The 19,607-nt window shown below is 40.7% G+C and overlaps 1 protein-coding gene across 7 annotated transcripts in view; it reads left to right on the forward strand.

Annotated features, from left to right (window-relative positions):
* celf6 (CUGBP Elav-like family member 6) overlaps nt 1–19,607 on the forward strand; it is a 189,695-nt gene that overhangs the window by 101,192 nt on the left and 68,896 nt on the right. For all 7 annotated transcript variants that reach the window (XR_011980820.1, XR_011980819.1, XR_011980822.1 and 4 more), the window contains exon 3: nt 10,063–10,111. Coding sequence is in view for 1 of the 7 variants with exons in the window: in XM_072695825.1 (XP_072551926.1) it covers nt 10,063–10,111 (49 nt within the window). In the remaining 6 variants the exon portion in view is untranslated. The remainder of the gene's footprint in view (nt 1–10,062; nt 10,112–19,607) is intronic.

The raw sequence follows: 19,607 nt of genomic DNA on the forward strand, positions 1-19,607 counted from the left end.
GAACAGAGATCTGTTCCAATTCCACAGGCTAATTCAGCCATTTGTCTTCAGCGTAATTGTGGCACTTCGTCAATGTGCTGAGTGTTTTATTTATCAATCAGATTGATGTGATCGTTTTGCAGAAACAGGGAGAGCAGAATCAGACATACGAGAGCAAATAGCTCTACATTGTGTGTGTGAGTGTGAGAATGCGGGTGTGCATGTGTGTTTTGTGTGTGTGTGTTTTGGTTGTGTCTTTCTGAATGAAAGAGTTGTGTATATTGCTCACAGTTGGTTTGGCTGTGGGGAATTCTATCTCTTGTTACTTTCTTCTGACTTTCTTCTTCTGTTTGGGTATCTGTATCTTAACTTTAAATCTTTCTAATGAAATATTCTAGTAAAAAAGTAAATATGTAAAATGGTAAAAAAACAAAAAAAAAGATATGCATGAATATTTCCAAACCATTCTTTAACCTTATCAAATACTGGAGACATTTCAGACGGATCAATAAACATAACTAATTAGTACTATTACCTATTATCTGTTACTATTATCTCTTTTGTTGTGTGTAATCAGTAATCAATGTGTGATTAATATTCCAATTCACAAATCTCAAACTAAATCAAAATCTACTTATTACTTTCACATTTGTTAATCAGGTCAGTTATATATCAAATAATCAGACTTATCTACTAAGCATACTAAGCAGACTAAGCAGCCGTTTTTAACCTTTTTTGTTGGCCTCTGAAGAATAGGTATCACTTTACTTGGATGGTCCATTGTAGATACCCTATAGATGCTCATCTGAGATTCAACTAACAATCAACTTAATATGTATTAAATGCAACTGAACTTGTTTATTTATATGATTTTAAATGTATCTTTTGATGTTTTTTCCTTACTACTACTATTACTACTACTACTACTAATAATAATAATAATAATAATTAATAATTAATTAATAAGTGGTGTAGCTTTGCTAACTTTACTACATGGATATGACTTTCCCTCTGACATACATCAGCATTACATCCCAATAACATAAAAAAATGTACGTCAATGCACTTCATAGACACAGCATACATTTCCCAGTTTAGACGAATTGATTTAATGTAATCTCATAATGAAACATTAAAATGCTCTGATATTATGTTCTTATGCTCTGTGTGTAGCTTTAATTCCTCTCAGTTTGAAAACCTAATGTCTTTGTTGCTGATAATAGCTAATCTGTATGCTACCAAAGCTTCTCTGAAATGACTGTTAAATTCTGTTTAATCTACTGGTGAACTTCATGATGGGGCTGCACTATATTTTATTTCAGTATCTTCATCGTAATGTGCACATGCACAATAGTCACACCACAGGACATGCAATGCCACATAACTTGCTTGATACTAGAGGAAATTTGCATTGTTCTCATTTTCCATGACAGATCTACCTGAGGCAGATCACACTGTTCAGTATTATGTATTTTAGTCCAATATCTGATACACAGAAGGGATTATTAATATAATGAAATGTTGTTTTGTATAAGATCTGGAGAAATCTGGTGGAAATTAGTGGTGTCAGTCTGTTAAAAAGTTGAATTGTGGCAATCCCAACAATATTTTGTGATTAATCATGTTCACAAGTTAAACTGCTAGCTAGCACGTCCTTGAAAGTTTTGGATGGAAAACACATAAATGTGTGGACTGCCTAACAAACTGCCTCAAGGAACCTGTGTTTTTTTTTATAGTATATTAGAGTGCACTTTAGCCTCGAGTATGACGAAGCTCAGACACAGAAGCTTTAACTGAGAAATAGCTTCAACAACTTTTTAATAGATAAATGGATGGATGAGGCGAGCTAGGAAAGGAGTAGTTTGTGTGTGTGTGTGTGTGTGTGTGTGTGTGAGAGAGAGAGAGAGAGAGAGAGTCACTAAAAAAAAGTGATGTATGAGAGGAAGTTGGGGCCAAATTTAAAAAATATTTAAAAAATGTGTTAAAGTTTTCAGATTATTCACAGTATATATCTCAAAACAACAAAATATTACAATGTCAGTTTTTTCACAACACCGCACAGCCCTGTCTTCATGGTTAACATGATTGTGTGTTCAGCACTCATTTATTACGACCATTTTATCTCATAATTTAATGCAATATGAAGCAGCAGCAAGTGTAGGTTTTGTAACATAGTGCAAGCAAACCTTGCTTTTTTTAAACATGAAACTGCAAAGAATTTGGGGAGGGGGGTGCTGGTGAGAAGGTGTATCTGTTTAGAGGTTATCTGGCTGTGAGGTTTATCACATTGAACAGTTAAATGGATTTCATGAAGATTGTATTGGAGGCAATTTACATTTCAATCAAATTACAGTGCCAGAGCTCAGCCTTTGCCATTTACACGAAACAACACTGCCCGGTTTATTCCCTGGCTGTTCATACTTTTGAGAGCTAGAAAACCTTAACCTAATCCTTTTTTAGACAGGGGTATATTTGGAATGACTTCGCCCCCCAAAAGAAAACTGCACATTATTTTGTCTCAGTCTGTACTGTTGATATTTGCTGAATGCTCACAAAGTCTCTGATATGGTCTTTAGAAGTGGGGAACTCCAGTTCAGACGGGCCAAATTCCTGCACAGTGTTGTGCTGTTCCTGATTCAACTCACCCAGCTCATTAATTGCAAGGTTTAGCAAACTGTTCCGGACTCTGGCCGTCAGTTCTCCACCCCTGGTCTACATGATTTCCTTCAGACAGTGCTATAGCTGGTCTGCATGCTACTTAGATTTCATTTAGGTGGACTGCTTTCCCTACACAGACCCTACTATCTGACACTACTATAGCAGAGCAAACTTACAGTAAAAATACACAGGTGCATAGCACAAGTGGATATGTGACATTTAGCTAAGCTTCCTTTCTTGCTTCTCTTCTACTCTACTGTCCTCTCCTCTACTCCTCTCTCTCCTTCTTTGCTCCAGGCCGTGGCTTTTCCTCCATTTCTCGCCCTCTGGAGCCTCATAAAACTGGCTGTCACAGTGACTAATTTGTTAGTCTTGTCTCTCAGTGTCGGATCCTCACCCCTCCTCGCTGTCCCTCCAATGAAAAAAAGCCCATAAAGGTAATGTAGTGCACTAGCCGCTCGCTACCTAGCTTGATCTATACGCCAATCCATCCACAGCCAGCCAGAGCGTCCTCTTTATGCTGCCAAGAGGAACACCAGATTCCTCATCCAATCCAACCCGTCTGGCCCAATGCCCCCAATAACCCGATTCCCTTCGCACCCCCAAGAAGGCCTGCTGAAACAGGGATAAAAATAGGAGAGGCAGGGCAGTTATAGATGTAGCATGGTGGTAGGCTAACAAGACAGAAGCTGCTTGCTGTGGTACTTTCAGTACTTTGCAGTTTTTCTATACTTTTAAAATGTAATTATTTCATTATACACTGTGGACTGGGCCGTTAATTACCATTACAGTCACTTGACGTTCTGCTTTAACAGGTCAGAATCTGCTCTTTCAGACTTTTTTTCATTTAAAACTGCTAGTAACGATGAATTTATCGTTTATTTTGTTGATTGATTTAAACAATTAATTTTCCTTAAACAATTCATTTTCCTTTGAAACCTGTAAGTAAAGGTTTACATTTTAAGTGCAAAACTGTAGGTTAAAACAAGAACTTCAGTAAAAATCTGCAGTGCAGTGTTTTATTTATACCCCTTTAAGTATATGTGATATATTGTATTAATACCATTCCCCACACAAAGAAATGTTCTTAAAACAATGGCTGAAGAGAGCCATTAAATATGGGTTATATCCCGTTAAGCCCAAAATAGAATTCAAATAATTATATGCTAGAATCAAATATAATGTGATCTCTGGAGAAAAGGGAAACTCCTTGTACCTTCACCCAGCTATCTATGCAATCCCCAAATTCCTTTACATATGAACAATGGAGCCTGCGTTACGATAGTTTTGGCATTTGTGGTGGTCTATCATCTACAATAGCACCTGTATGTTATCTCTTCAGGTGCTCAAATATTGCGTAGGAACTGCTGTGGTATGCCTTTAAAACTTTGCCCAGTATACAAACCACCTTACAGGTCATCATCAATGTCATTGATGGACTCTTTGAGTCCAATTTAGCAACTATTATTTTGTTAAACTGTATCTTTGAATGGAGCCCACCGGACTGGAGCCAGAGACGACTGACTTCATGGCCTTGTGTCAAAAAATAATGACGTTGACGCTTTTTCAGCTTCGGCATCACTGACTATGACTAGTTTCAATATAGAAGTAATGATTTGCTAGTTCAGACCATGCCATCAGCATAACTTCTGACACCTTCATAACTTTTTTTAAAAGAAGTCAATGCAAAAAGATTGTATTTCAGGTCAGTTTGAAGCATTTCTATGGGTCCATTCATCTGGAATTATTCACAGGACATAGGGCAGCTACAGGGTTCAAAGAATGGAGTTCTTCAGTGAGAAAACTAAAAACAGACAAAAATGGAGATACATGTTTTTCTTTGGACATCGGTGATACGATGATTTAATTATGATGACACTAGAGAGATAGGTGGCTTAGCCAGTCCCCCCTCTATGGTGAGTGAATGCTATTTATGGGACGTAAAATTGGGCGTCAGGCAGGTTCTTCCTCCCAAAGCTTTATTTTATACCACCACTAAAAACAATGGCAAAACATAGAAACTAAGACTGAAGAAAGTTCAGTGTTTTCCAGGATTTCGCTCAAAGACTGAATCACCAGACTATCGCCCTCTCCTCCACCTGCATTAGCATCCAAAAGGTTAACATGTCTTTCTCTCTTTCTCTTGTTTTCCATGATCACCGTGTCACATTTGTAATATTAATGACAATATAGATCCAGTCTGGCCCATCTGACCCAATGGCCCCAATACCCCCCGACAGGCAAGCCTGCTGAGCTGAGGTTAAAAATAGGAGAAGCCAGGCTGTTATGGATGTTAGCACAGCACTAGACTAACAAGATTGCAGTTAGTTTCTTTAGACTGATAGCCTGGCTACTTTTAAAACTTTCAGTGTTTTTTTTAGCATTAAAGGAAGACATTTGTACTACTCTGAACCTCTTTTAATGAGCCTGAGGTCTGGCATTTAATGAGCCTGAGTTCATGAACACTTGATCATTTGGTGTGTTGGTACGTTGTAAGCTTAAAAACAAACGTCGAGTCATCATCAGAACTGTAAGAAGTTTCCATTGACACTTGTTTTTCATTATCCTCCAAAACATACCCTAACAGACTGTGACTCACCTCCACCTCCGTCTCGAAGCTATGCTGACGTCCAGGAAGCTGAAGTGTCTCTGTCTTTCGTTCCTTTGTCAGTGACCTCTGCAAAATTGTGTTTCATATGTGATAGGACAGTATTTGTCAAATAAAAATGAAAATGTAGACCCCATCCGGACCCCAATTCCCCTAACAGGAAGTCCTGCTGGGCTGGGGTTAAATATAGTAGCGGCAGGGCTGTTATGGATGTTAGCTCAGTGCTAGGCTAACAGGATTGGAGCTGCAGCCGCTCGCTGGGAGGCCTGCAGAGGCTGTCGGTGTGACACTGAGGGGAAGAAAGAGGAGAGAAAACTTTCTCCAGAGGGAATCAATGGCGAGTTAATTAATGAGCTTTTGGAAGAAGTTCACAAGGAAAACACACACACACATATACACACAGACACATAAGCACAAACAAATGCATATCCAGAAGCACTCACAAATGAAACTTTTTTTTTTTATTATTTTGTGACTCTGTGATTCCACATGGGAAAATACAGTGCATATAGTCTTTCTTTTCTGTTTGAAGAGAAGGGAACTCTACCTGACTTTAAAAATAGCAGCCAACTCCTCCCCCAACCGTCCCCAGCCTCTTCTGTCAACCACCATTATTTAGATGCCACTAGTGCACGTCTGCTCTGGAACAGGTGTGTGTGTGTGTGTGTGTGCGTGTGTGTGTGGAAGTGATATCTCACACTTCTGAGCTTCAGACAGGGTCGGTGTCTTCCTCCCCAAGACTCGACAGCCAATTTACTAGATCGGGTCCCCTAACTCTCTTCTCTTTCACATTCTCTCTCTCTCTCTCTCTCTCTCTCGCTCTCACTTCTTCATTCGCGCTCCTTCTCTTATATTGTCTTTCTTCTGTCTTCTGTGTATCTCTCCCTGTTCCTGTCTGGTGAAATAAACGATCAGACTCCTTTACATCTCCCTCTCTCTCTTTCAGAAACATTTCTATGTGTGAAACAGGCTGTAGCTTTATGACTGGATTCTCCTGTTCAAACAACGTCGCTTTGTTTGGACTGGTAACCTGCGGGTTTCTAGCGCTCTCCAGGATTGCACAAAGCTCTGCACATTTTTTTAAGGAGTCTGGGGGTTAGCCAAATTCCAGATTAAGCCAGATTAACACTTGAAGAATCAGATTATTGTTGTTAGGTTCTGTATGTTTGACCCTAGTGTTTCGTTATGTTGGTCTCAGGATTGCTACTATACTGTCATTTTATTAGCCTTGGGCACCATTTTTTAAGTCTGCTGTTTGTCAGCACCTCACAGTCCCTGTCTAGTTCCCAATTTTTTTATTGAACAATGGGGGTGATCAGTTGTTCTTTGTCTTGTGTGGAACTTCTGTTGGTATAGATTACAACCTCAGCGATAATAAACCTACATCGGGTGATATAATGCTCAGTTGGAGGGAGTCAACATAATTGGAGGATGAGAAGAATTTCACTTGAAAAATATTATTATGAACGCAACATGCAAAGTGTTGTGGGGCACCATATAACTTTCAGCCATCTCCTTCCGAAGAAGAGGACCTGCATCTTTGGTTGAAGGTGCTAAATTTAAAAACATCCATCAATTTGTCCACATTCTGTGGAGGGGAAACCAACCCAGAGAAATGGCTCGGTTATAAAGCTCAGGGGGTGTGTACTTATCTAGCACAAGGGGACTCCCCATCACATTGAACACGATTGCTTTAGCTTTCTGACTGCTGCTGCTGCACTTCTGGTCGTGTTGTTAGTGGTGTTTGGTGGGACGATTTACACATTCTACAAATATTTGCGATTTTGTCAGATATAGTAAAAAAAACACCACATTGGCTTTAATGGATTTCTGCAGCCATGGGCAAGCTCTGAGAGAGAGAGAGAGATGGAGAATGAAAGCAGAAATAATAAAGCTATGAGTGAGAAATAGAAAGTGATGTGTGCTCCCCTGGTTAAAGTGCTATGAGTTGCTTATTTGTCAGCATTGATCAACCCATTAGGAATGTCTTCACAGAGGTGTGCTAGTTTTTGGAAGCCAAAGGGTGCAAGAGAGAGAGACAGAGATGGAGGAGGGATGAGGTGTAGAGTTTTCTTCTGGGAGTAGAACACCTCTGCAGGAGAGAAAAAGAGAAAGCCCATCTCTGTCTATAATGTGTGTGTGTGTGTGTGTGTGTGTGTGTGTGTATATGTGCTGTGTTCCACCCCTTGGGTAGCGCGGTGTGCCTTGCCCAGTCTCTGATGAATTCATCTAATTAACTGAGCCTTGATCTGCTGGCTAATCCTTTGCTCTGTAATAAGGGATTAAAATGCCGCTTAAACCACCTGCTGTTACTGAACTGCCAGACACGGGCTGTACACGTGCCTAAGCCCCTCATCCATGAGTGTGTGTATTTGCGTGCATGTGTACACATCAGCCAGGGCTGTGTCCTGTATCTTGTATCTAGAAATGGTAACTGGATCGTAGAACAATCATTGTAAATGAACATATCAGTATTTTAATCCTGTTAGGTCATTTTCATTCAGCCACCTGTTTGGAAATGTTCACGCGAGGGCAGAGATGTTGCTCCTCCTTAAAATGACAAGGTTCTTCAAGGATAGAACCAGGACATAGAACTCAGCAAACAATTTTAATACTTAAATGCTTCTGTTCCTGCACTAGAAGCAAAAAGTGTTCTATATAGTAAAACAATGGACAGCGTTGTGATTAGAGAAAGAACTGTCTATAAGAGGTCCTTCTTGTAATTGGAGAACCTGTTAATCTGACATAGAAGCATTCAAGCACACAGAAGGATATTTGAGCCCATTACCTTTACTAAAGATTCACACTGCTAACACTGCCACTCAGTCTTTTTGCCAATCAGTGGGTGTGGCCACAGTAACTCCCACTAACTGCGACGTCACATGCATACCCTCTATCCAAACGTTTGGGCAGCCCTGGGCAAATTATGAATGAATGAATTTCTGAATGAATAATAAATATTTTATAATAAATAAATTAAATAAATTAAAATAATAAATTAAAATAAATCACACACCTCTACAGAGACAGACTTCTGCATGCCCTAGTGTGCACTCTATAGTTGCTGGTTATTTGTTTTTATTATTAAATGTGCTCCAAAAAAATGATTAAACCACATTAAATGGGGTCTGTGCATACGTAATGGCACATTTAGTATTTTATTAGTATTTTTATTAGTATTTTTTCTTTCTAAAGGTGTTTTCACATTTAATTTTTGTTTCTTCTTGAGGATTTGTTCATTTAATTTTACTAAGAAAAATCTACAAAATGTTTAGTTTGACCTGGGATGCACAAACTTCTGCATAAGACCGTATGTTTAGTATTTCTCATTACGAAAATGTTTTTCTAGGATTACTCTTAGTCTATTTCTATAGATGTGTACTTGTTTTAAGTGATCTTATATAGTGACATTATTCATTATTATTCATTATCATTAATTATTATTATTACTTATTTCAACAGCAGGTAATATTGCACTCTTCAAGCATTATTTATTGAAACATGCAATGTTATCCGATAGTACAATAAGATAAACTGACTTAATACAATTGCTTGCGAATTGGAAGTGTCTGGAAATAGACAGATCTCATAATGAAACAAATTAGGTATGTTTACTACTTTTAGGATGTTTTCGGTTCTCAGGATTTGCACTGAGAACTCTGATTAACCGAGGTCTGGCACTGAACTCTATTAACCCTAGTGAGTAAAGGCAGAATGCCATTGGAAGAATGCCATTGGAGGGTTGAAGGTGTAACTGGGCGTTGGCTGGCAGGAGGCGGTCAGGGGTAGCGGGGAAACTTTTTGTCACACTTGCTAAAAGAGGACATTAAAGTGGGACAAGGGAGAGTGGAGAGGAGGGCAATGGTGGGGTGTTGGTGAAAAATTGTAGTTTTTCTTTAACCTCATTGGGTACACCATGAAAAAGGGGGAATGGGGAGAAGGGAAGATGCCGTGTGCCAATTCGCTGGACCAACGGGCTGCCAGCCCATTCTGCCCCGTTGCTTAGCAACTCGTAGTGTACCCTGGGCAGCTTAATGACTCTTGTTGCCGCGGCGACTCGGAGGATTCTAACGGGACAGATTCTGGAAGGTTGGCGACCAATCATGGGAGATTAAAGCGCTGAGACTGACTAATCAGCATACAGGGGCCTGGCGACCTTAAACGAACTCCAGCCAAAAATGTACCTGAGTTGCTCTGGTAGAGTCCATTCATTTATATGTATTCCTGCGCTCTTTCTTTTTTTACTTTATGTTTTTGCTCTTGATCTTCATATTTTAGACATTCTCATGATCTTATCTTATATGTTTTACCTGACCGGACAGTGTACTACCACTACAGTTTACTACTAATTGTATCATATATTAGTGTGTATTTTTAATAAATATATTCTCATTATATTTCTGATACAGCTGATCAAGTTTGGAAACATAAGAAATATATGGATATATGCTGTCAGTAAGTTTAAAATAGAATACAATATTATATATTTTCAGTAAAATGCTTTTAATTGTGTGGGTAGTTTGTAAAGTGGAGGGCCAGCTCCAGAGTAGGTAAATGTCCAGAAACCATGACAGGATAGGACACTGTGTGTGTGGGTGTGTGTGTGTGTGTGTAACTATACCTACATTAGTGTGTTTGTTTTTGTTGATGTGACATCCTCTTTGACACTCTTGGGACACAAACTCTGAAGGAGACGAAGCGCTATTAACTTATATTTATACACACACACACACACACACACACACACACACACACACATAACTTTGCCCCACACTTCTTGTGCTAACCTTTGTCCCTGTCTCTCTCTCTTTCTCCAGATGAACCGGCCCATCCAGGTGAAGCCAGCAGACAGCGAAGGACGGGGAGGTAATTAACCTTCTTTTACATACATGAACGAACACACACACACACACACACACACACACACACACACACACACACATTCACAACCCCCCCTCAACATGCCCATGTGGATGCAATGCAGTGTGTGTGGAGTGGCATTAATATAGGTCAAACGCCTCTGTTGACTCTCCATCTGTCTGGGCCTTCCTGGTTCACTGTCACTCGGCCCAGTTCAAAGACACATTAGGACTTTTTCCCCTTCATGTCCCTGGACTTACGGGCTCTTTCTGATTACAGATGAGACATGCGTTTAAATCCCATCCCGTTCGGACAGACCACACTGACCAAACACTGACCAGACACAAGTATTCTAATTCTAATGCAGTCGTCTAACACCATACTAAAAAAAAGGCAGACAAAGCAAATGAGGCAGAGAGAAAGGACATTCCCAAAGGCAGCTAAGTGTGAAAATTAGGGTTGGGCATCGTTCACATTTGAACCTATACCTGAAGTTCGGTACTGGAACCCAACGGTACAACATTTTACACACCACGCAAAATAAAACCGCTCTTTACCTCCTTCTCCCTTCCCAAAACCATCCCTACAACCTCCAGTCTGTCACCAGACCATAGCATGAGCACACTGTTGTGTGTGAGGAGGCAGATGTCATAGCATCATAGCAGGGAGGATAGTTTAGTGTGTTTAAGTGCAGGTTTACCCCAGAAATCATTCACGTTGATATAGAGTGATCATAACGTGTTATAGAGTGATCATAACGTGTTTGCCATCACTGTGTGTGTGTGTGCGGTCACCTCCGCCAGCAACACAATGCCAGGCATTTGTGCTGTTTTTGATGTGTCTAAATGATTCAGCGCTAGATTTCTCTCTGCACTTTTTTGGTAACATAAAGGTATTATAGTATGTAAGAAACGCAGAACGTAGGACACATTTTAAACAGCACACCAGATGAACCGCCATGCCACCCAGCTGTGACTTAGAGATATGAAACACGAAAGTCCCAGCTCAAAGTGAAGGCAATGAGATATAACAGCAGAAGAAAACGTGGGTTTGGAAGGCGTGCAATTTTTTACTTTATCCAAACAGGATTATTTTGGAGATGAAGATGGTTGACACCTGAAGATGTCGTCCATATACAGTTCAACGTCTTCGGCATTTGCTGCAGACATGCAGCTCATGTTAGTGGCTCTCAAATAAGTAGCCACTTACTTTTCAGCTTTTAGCTATGTCTTATGTTTGACCAGGTGTTTACTCAGGTTAGAAATGTTTCCATGGCCAGCTTTGCTTTTCAGGTTGCGGTAGTTGACTCTCCGTCGACTTTGTCGAAAAAAGTAACCACACTTGGCACTGCTTTCAGCTCGGCAGTGTCCTGACTGTGTGTTTCACTTGATTTGACTTTATTCAGTACCATTGTTATCCGTTCCGTACCCTTAAAAGTACAACTTGATGGGAGTCTGGCCTTCTAACGTGAGGCAGAAGCCACTTGAACTTGGTACCCAGCTCCTGTGAAAATCCTAAATATGGATGGAATTATAGCAAAGATACAAAACATCTTAAGCGACTTAGTGCCGTTAATCTATTGCCTGCCACACCTCACCCTCAACGGAGCCAAATACTGCTACACAACACTCACAAATTCACTCTTGCAAATTAAAGTGCCATAAATGTTTCCTTGGGGAACCACTTGCCACCGGAAAACACTTTTGGTGCCTTAAAGAAGTTTTCTATGATTTGAATCTTATTTTTGTAAATTGGATGTGCAGATGTAAGGAATCTTCTTGGATAATGGCAATTCAAGACTGATGTGAATTGTTAATTTATTATTTTTTCAGTGTTGTAGGAGATGTGGTATGTGTCTGCACTGCAGTGCAAATAATTCTGAAAATCACATTGATTTATATAAAAAATGTAGAAATGTAGCTCAGTTTAGTTTTAGTGTAGTTTTGATGATTCCTGAATTTTATTAATTAGAATCTCTTAATTGGCTGAGTGAGAGTTTCAGGGAGAGCTTTAGCATCGAACACGATGAAGCGCAGACACAGAAGAGGGAATGAATGCTAGTGCAGCGCAGCTCAGCTCAGACAGCTCAACCTCCACCTCCACTACCTCCATATTCCAGCTCCAACATCTTTTTAACGGTTGGATTAGGCAAGGTAGGAGAGTACACCTGACAAACTTAGCTGCGCAGGAGCAGCAGCTGTGTGTGTGTGTGTGTGTGTGTGTGTGTGTGTGTGTGTGTGTGTGTGGTGAATCTCAGAGAGAGGAGAGGAGGGGTAAGATAATGAGAGTTAGTTATGGGATTTCATCCATATTTCAGCATAAATAAAATGCAATCTACCACCGGAGCTCAACAGTAGCAACGCCGTGTTTACAGCTATAAATAAAACCGCTAATGCGTCTCTGGGCTCTGCAAAAAGAGTGACTTACAGGAAGACACTGGGGCCAAACTTGTTATAATAATTAATTTGTAATTTTTTTTAAATGTTTAAAAGTTTCTAGATTAACTGCATGCGTTAATGTGATAATGTTGACAGCACAAATTATGATTTTTTTTCCATTATTATAATTATTTGCTTTTATTCATGCTGTCTATTGAGATTAGCTTATTAGCAGATTGTTTTGATTGTTTTTTGTTTGAGTAATTTCACCAGAGATTTGAGATATATTGGGTAGATTTAAGATGATTTCACAAGCTATGGTCAAGGTATATTGGTTTAGCAGTGCTACACGGAAAAAACCCACAGCATAACTTTTCAAACAACTCCTGATTTGACATTAATGTGATTTGACAAACTGTAAGTGTAGAGAGTGTGCAGAGCTCCGTTTTTTTACAGCGTGGGTTCAGGTTGGACAGAGCTCTCTCAGCACTACTGTGGAAATGGCATGTGCTTTTTTCCCTTTTATTGCAGACAAATACCAAGTATTGCACTGCAGTGTGTGTAAAAAGGATCAGCGCACTCTTTTAGGAACTATAGATTTGCACATTCATGCAAACAGATGTGGAGAAGATGTGGAGAACCCTACATATACTCTTAAGTTGTTGTGGCAATATTGGAGCCATTTGGGAAGATTGGACCAAGTCTATTCATCAAGCACTACTCAGAGTCTTTATTGAAATCATGCTTAGCTTTTTTAAATGTGCAGATTTTTTCATTAAGATATCACTGATACCACAAATCAGAAGCTATCAGGACATTTTGTCATGCTTGTGGAACTTCAGCAAATGCCAGACCTGTCTTCACTGCCAAGCAAATCTGTCTAACTATGAAGAGAGCAAAGGCAAATGGTTTTCCAGCCCACCACTTTACTCTGCCGATAAGCATTGGCTAAAGATAGAGGATTCAAATGTGAGCTTGAATGCAAACAGACGTCCACCCCATGTTTAACTGGACTTGGAGAGGTAGAGGGAGCCTGAGCGTTTGTTGTTTCAGTGGATTCCTCGGTCGTTCTTAAATGTGTGCCAGTGTGTATCTTTTAATTGCACACTTTAAAGCGTTTCAGAGGGAGAGAATCTGGATTGGAAAGCAGCGTGTTTGTCCTGTGTGGGGTTGCCAGAAAGCTCACAGAATGAACAGATTTAACAGATCTGTGGTATGCTGTGGTACTGTGGGATAGCATAAACAGAATAATATTTTTTTGCATGAATCACTGCAGTGTCATTGCCTCGTTCATTTTAGTTAATCTGCGTTTGAGATGTACAGCAGCAATGCCTGTACAATAAGACAGTCTGCAGGGTTAGTCTACAATGGACAGTATCAGTCTACCAGTGACTAAAGGATCCCAACCAACTGCAGTCTAAAGTGTAACCTCTGTTTTTGAAGCTGTGCATTGAGGCTCGAGATTATTTTTGCTCTGAATCTCATTGTACTGTGAGAGGTTATGAGGTTGCCCAGTGTATATGAATTTTGTTGTTGTTGTTCTTAATTTTTTTGTAATTCTGTAATTCTGGCCAACTAGCAGGCTAATGCTAGCACTGAGATAGCATGTTTAGCCAGCCTTGACTGTTTGGTTTTCTGCCTCAAAACAAGAGCCATCCATCAGCGTTAGGACATCCTGAGCTTTTCGGGCTAACTTATAACATATATTATATATAGCTATAAAAGTTAGCGTGTCTGGCTGGCTAGCTAACATAAGCTAATCTACACTGAACCACCCTCATGCCTAACAGAACTTTTCTTCCACTTCTTTCCTTCTTTCTTGAGATATACACGACCATGATGCCGTTTGCGTTATTACACTATTGGCACGGATGTGCTCTGAGTATGGCGCCTGTGATTTACAGGGATGTGTGTGAATCAGACGGTCCGTTCCGTCACTCTAAACTCATTTACATCAAAGTGCTGTCAGATGGCCACTTTAATTAACCACCATCTAAAAACAGGCCAAGCAGTGACATGGCCTGGTCCTGAGCCAATCAGCTTTTTCAGCCAAATAAATTAGACATGGGGTGTAGAGGAGGGAGGATGGATGGGACCGTTATCAATTACCATTCTCTTTCTCTCTGTCTGCGAGATGGGGGGAGAGAAGAAATAGTGCAGAGACGGACGAATGAAATACGGAGGGCTCCGGAGCCTCAGGAGTGTCAGACAGAGTCTTTAGACTGTGTGTGCGTCTGTGTGTTTGTGTGAGGGTTAGCAAAGCTGAGTGAAATAGAGGGTCCTGGGCAGACTGAACAGACATATTGAGAGTTATTGAGTGCTGATGGCATCCAGAATTGAGCAGGGAAGTGACAGAGCTGGGAAGTGAAGTTCTCTAGCTCTGAATGACTGCAGATGAACAACTCTATTTAGAGGACAGGTGGACAGCAGCTTAGAAAAGTGGTGGTCCAGCGGAATAAGGCGCAGTCTCCATGATTAGAGGCTCGCTGGTTTGAATCCCGATCAAGCCATCGGCTGCCGAGGCCAGAGGGAGCACAATTGGCCTTTCTGCCAGGGTGGGTAGATGGCGCTCTTCCCCCACATTGCGTTGCTTACTGTCACTGGTGCCTGCAGGCTGGTGCATTGGAGCTGGGTATGCGGCGCTTCCCTCCAAACGTGTTGGTTGTCCAGCGATGTTGCTTCGTTGCAGTGCTGACCGTCACTGGCGTCTGCAGGCTGGTGCGTTGGAGCCAGGTATGTGGTGCTTCCCTCCAGACGTGTAATGTGTGGGGGGACTATGTAAGTGTTGGGTAATTGGCGGTCCAAGTTGGGGCAAAAATGGGGGGAAATCTGATAAAATTCATATATAAAAAAAGAAGAAATGTGTACCTGAGAGGATCTGTGTGTAAAGACATAATGACAGCATAATTAGAATGCTACATATTTATATGGACATGCAATTAGGTGAGTGTGGGTTGCACATGCATTCGAGCGAGAAAATCATCACAGAATGCACAAAAGGTCAAACTTTGATGGGCTACAACAGCAATAGACTGTGTTCTGTCAGCCAAGAACAAAAGGCTGAACCTAGACTGGGCACTGGCTTACCACAACTGGACCAAAACAATTGAAGACTATAAAATGTAATCTGGTCTGCTGAGGATCACAGAAGGTGGGGTCAAAAGGTGCCAACAGTATGAACCCAAATGGATCCTTGGCACACTTTGGGCTGTTAATATCAACCAATATATAATAATCTGTTGAATGCGATGGACCATGTACGTCCCTTTATGAGCAAATTTGCCCATATTCTAAGAGCTACATCCAGCATGATGATGCACGTTGCCACAAAGCAAAAGTTGTCTCAAATTAGTTTCATGAACACAACAGTGAATTCAGTGTTCTTCAGTGGCCTATGAGGAAAATGCACATAAGCCTCGAATCACCTTCTGCAACGCCATGCGCCAACTAAAAGTAAAGTAGTAAAGGTCCATGCTGTTGGACTGTGGAGCAGTGGAAATGCATGTGATGGAGAGAAGAAGCACCACTGATGAACTGGAGTGCTGCTTGAACAACAGACCTATGCCCAACATCACAGCCTTACCTCTTTAATGCTCTGGTAGGTGCATGGAATCAAATCCAGGCAGCACCGTTTCAGCATCTGGTCTTTGCAGAGGAGTTTTGGCAGCAAAGGGGTTCAACTTCTTATTAATACCCTTGATTTTGGAAAAAAAAAAAAAAAACATGTTGGACCACCAGATGTCAGGACATTTTTTTGGACAAAAAGTGGTTTGCTGGAAATGACTGTAGCCAGTTCTTGGACTACATTTCAATACCAGTTGTGATTCATGTTTAGAGATCCTTTTAGTCTGGGTTCAGGCTTAATCTGCAAGTGGGGAAACAGCCCATAGTAGCCCCGTTAGATAGGTTTGGCAACTTCATTTGACTGAGTTTTATTTTGTATGTGACGTTTGGAATTAAATGCAATCTGTTTGGTTTTGGTAAAAAGCTCCAAGTAAAAAGAAAATTAGTCTACTTGCATATATTGGGCTGTAGTAACTTCAGACTCCTGCAGTCCTGCAAATTCCTGCTGGGTGTGCGATGGTCTCTGATTTCATGGTTTTATTTATGTAATTAACGATTCTGAAACATTTGGGAGGCCCAACCAGTTCTTTGAGTTTCAAGGGCAGTTGTTGAAGGCTGGCGACCCTACACAGATGTCTGCCTTCCACAGACAGAACATGGAGGTAACACTCTTTACCCGATGACTTCAGCACCTCCAGAAACGGAGCCTCATTCATCACACAGACATCAGCAATTATCCATCATGGACAGCCACAGAGGGGTCTCTACTGTGCGCCTCTGAAGGCATTAGGGCCCATTAGTGGGTCCATAACGCCCCTCCAGCAGACACCCCTCATCCCACTCGCTCTCTATCCCAGAGAGATGGCCCCTCTCTGGGGAGGAACAATATATGGAGTGACGATGAACTTATAAGCAATGAATGATGAGGAATCATTATCATGATTCTGGTTTGAGACAGCATAATCCAACCTCATCATGAAAGTAATCATCATCCACACAGATGCCGAATGTAACCCCTTCATTTTACAAGGGATCTGACTGGTTAATTCATATGAGATAAAGTATTTGTGTGGTTTTCTTTAAGCCTGTCTGTGTAATAGAAAGATAATAGCTAGGATGTTCATGTCAGTGTTACACGACAGATAGCACACTCAATAATAAAACCACATCACTTAAGGTGGATTAGAACTGGAGTACTCTTACTGAGGGAGCTCCCAGTTCATCCAATTACAGCCATTCACTCTACAATTTTTGCTTTCTCATTTGCAAAGACAGTAAACACAGTCTATCTCAAATAGAACTTGATTTAATGATTCCCACCTATGGTCTTGCATATTTTGGGACTTTCAATAAGCTAAGTAACATCTCTAACATCTAAGTAAAATCTCTTCTTGAGCTAAATTGCATCTGCTAATGCAGGGAGAATGTTTAACTTTGTATGCCCTATAGGACCAGCGTCATGAACCACACCAGAAACTTGGGACTTTTGTTTGTTTTTTTTTTAAAATATTCCAAACTTTTGGAGGATGTTAAATCAAAGAAGACTTTCCAAGACACTGAATGAAGCGAGCTGAGCAATGGGCTGGAAAGAAGCACTACATTTAACTTCAGTGCAGCAGAACATTTACTTGGAGTCTAATAAAGATCCCTTGATGCCCTTTATAACATCATTGTCTTTGCTTTGCTTTATTTTATTCTCCTAGGAATGATTTTTATCAGAATCTGTTTTGACAAGCTAGGGCCATCCTCTGTATCCTTTCTCTTTATCAGAGCTCTCTGATTCCAATTCTCTGATATAAGAAATGCAATCAAAAAAAAAAAAAGCTGTCAACCGTTCAACCACAGTGTGGACAGGGCCTGAATAATGTGCATTTAAACCATTAAAGTGAGCCAATTTGCTTCAGCCCATACCAGCCAGCGAAGTGCCACTATCTTGCTTAGCCGGCGGCCAAGGGAGACAGAGATGAGGGAGAGATTGGTAAGGTTTAAAGGAAGTGTGGAAGTGGAACGAAAAGTGGGGAAAGGCAGGCAGCAGGGGTGGGAGAGATAAGGACAAAGGCAGGTAGAGTTGCATTTTCGAGTGAGGCGGTGAAGAAGTGGAGGTGTAGTGTATGTGATATGCAGGTATACACTGGAAAGAGTGGAACTGGACAGAAGTTGATTTGAAGTGTGTTGAAGGTTTTAAATGATGCAAATCTGTTTATTTTGATTCCCATTGTTTCATTCAAAGTTAAACTGCTTGTTAGGGAACTGAACCAGTGACCCCGAGCCCACTTCTCTAAGTCTTCAACAGTTGCTTTATTTCGCATTTATCAGCTTGGAAAGCCCAAGTCACAGTGCAGGGTCAGCCAAGCTACAGCATCCCTAGAGTGCCTTGGTCAATGCCCCAACAGGGGCAGTTTAGCCAACCCAGGTATCGAACCCACAACCCATAGAAATTTAAACCTAATAAAGTTTGTTATTGCTAAACTATTCTGTGTATCTTCAAGAGGTAACACCCACAATGTCGTTAATGGCTCGACACCCTTAAAAGAAGTACAAAAAGAAATATTTCTTCAGAACAATGCCGACATTCAACTGGTTCCTTTGTGGAGTTTTTATATACCATAAAAAAAACATTTGTAGATGCTTCCTTTTTAAAGAAAAAATAATAATTCTACTATATAGCATCAAACAAGGTTCCACTATTAACAGAACCCATTTCCATTGATCCATTTTTTTAATTGACTGTAAAAATCTATGAAGAGTGAGTATATCTCTCTCATAGGCTAATATTTGATGTGAAATTGCACCACAAATGTAACATTTTCTTAGAGAAATTGTTTCCAAAGGGTCACTGAGGGAGTACCCCTTAAAGTCATTTCAGGACCTTTAGTTCATCTGTGTTACGCTTCTGACTACACCACCAAGGGACAGTAAAGAACAGTGCTGGTAAAAGTTGTTGGTTTCGGCTAAAGTAGAATTTGGTTTGTCACACATCATGAAAGGAATTAGATGTGTTTCTTAGTGTATAATTAGACAGGAATATCTACAGCACACTGCCTCCTCATTCTACTTGTTTCCTGCGTAAATATTAATGCAGAATAATACGAACTAAAAGTTTGAAGGAGCTTAAAAGTTTTAATGTCCTGCCCAAAATATTAATGTCATCACTAAATGGTGAGCTTTCCTGCTGGGATTGTTATGCGGCAGCACAGATCATGATGTCGTCGACATCATTAATCAGCTTTAAAACTCCGATGGACGAGTGGAGTGGGCCTTTAGCAGCGAGGCAGCGGAGTGAATCTGGATAGTAAATCAGCCTCCTGTCCTCTAGCTGACATTTTAGTCCCCAGTGCATTCTCCCCCTTCTATACCTCAACTTTCAAATTCGCCCATCCTCTATCTCTCTTTCTCTCTCTGTCTCTCTCTCTGTTGACCTTGTCCTCCCCTGTGTCTTGGGAAGAAAAGATGAGTCTCCATTATCTATGATTGGCGATGGCCATTATCTAAACACAATCTATGAGGCAAGTCTCACATCACAGAACTGAGCTTCTTGTCGGTCAGGGGGCCATTTTGTT

The sequence above is a fragment of the Salminus brasiliensis genome, chromosome 13 (genome assembly GCF_030463535.1).
Source record: "Salminus brasiliensis chromosome 13, fSalBra1.hap2, whole genome shotgun sequence".
NCBI classification, from domain to species: Eukaryota; Metazoa; Chordata; class Actinopteri; order Characiformes; family Bryconidae; genus Salminus; species Salminus brasiliensis.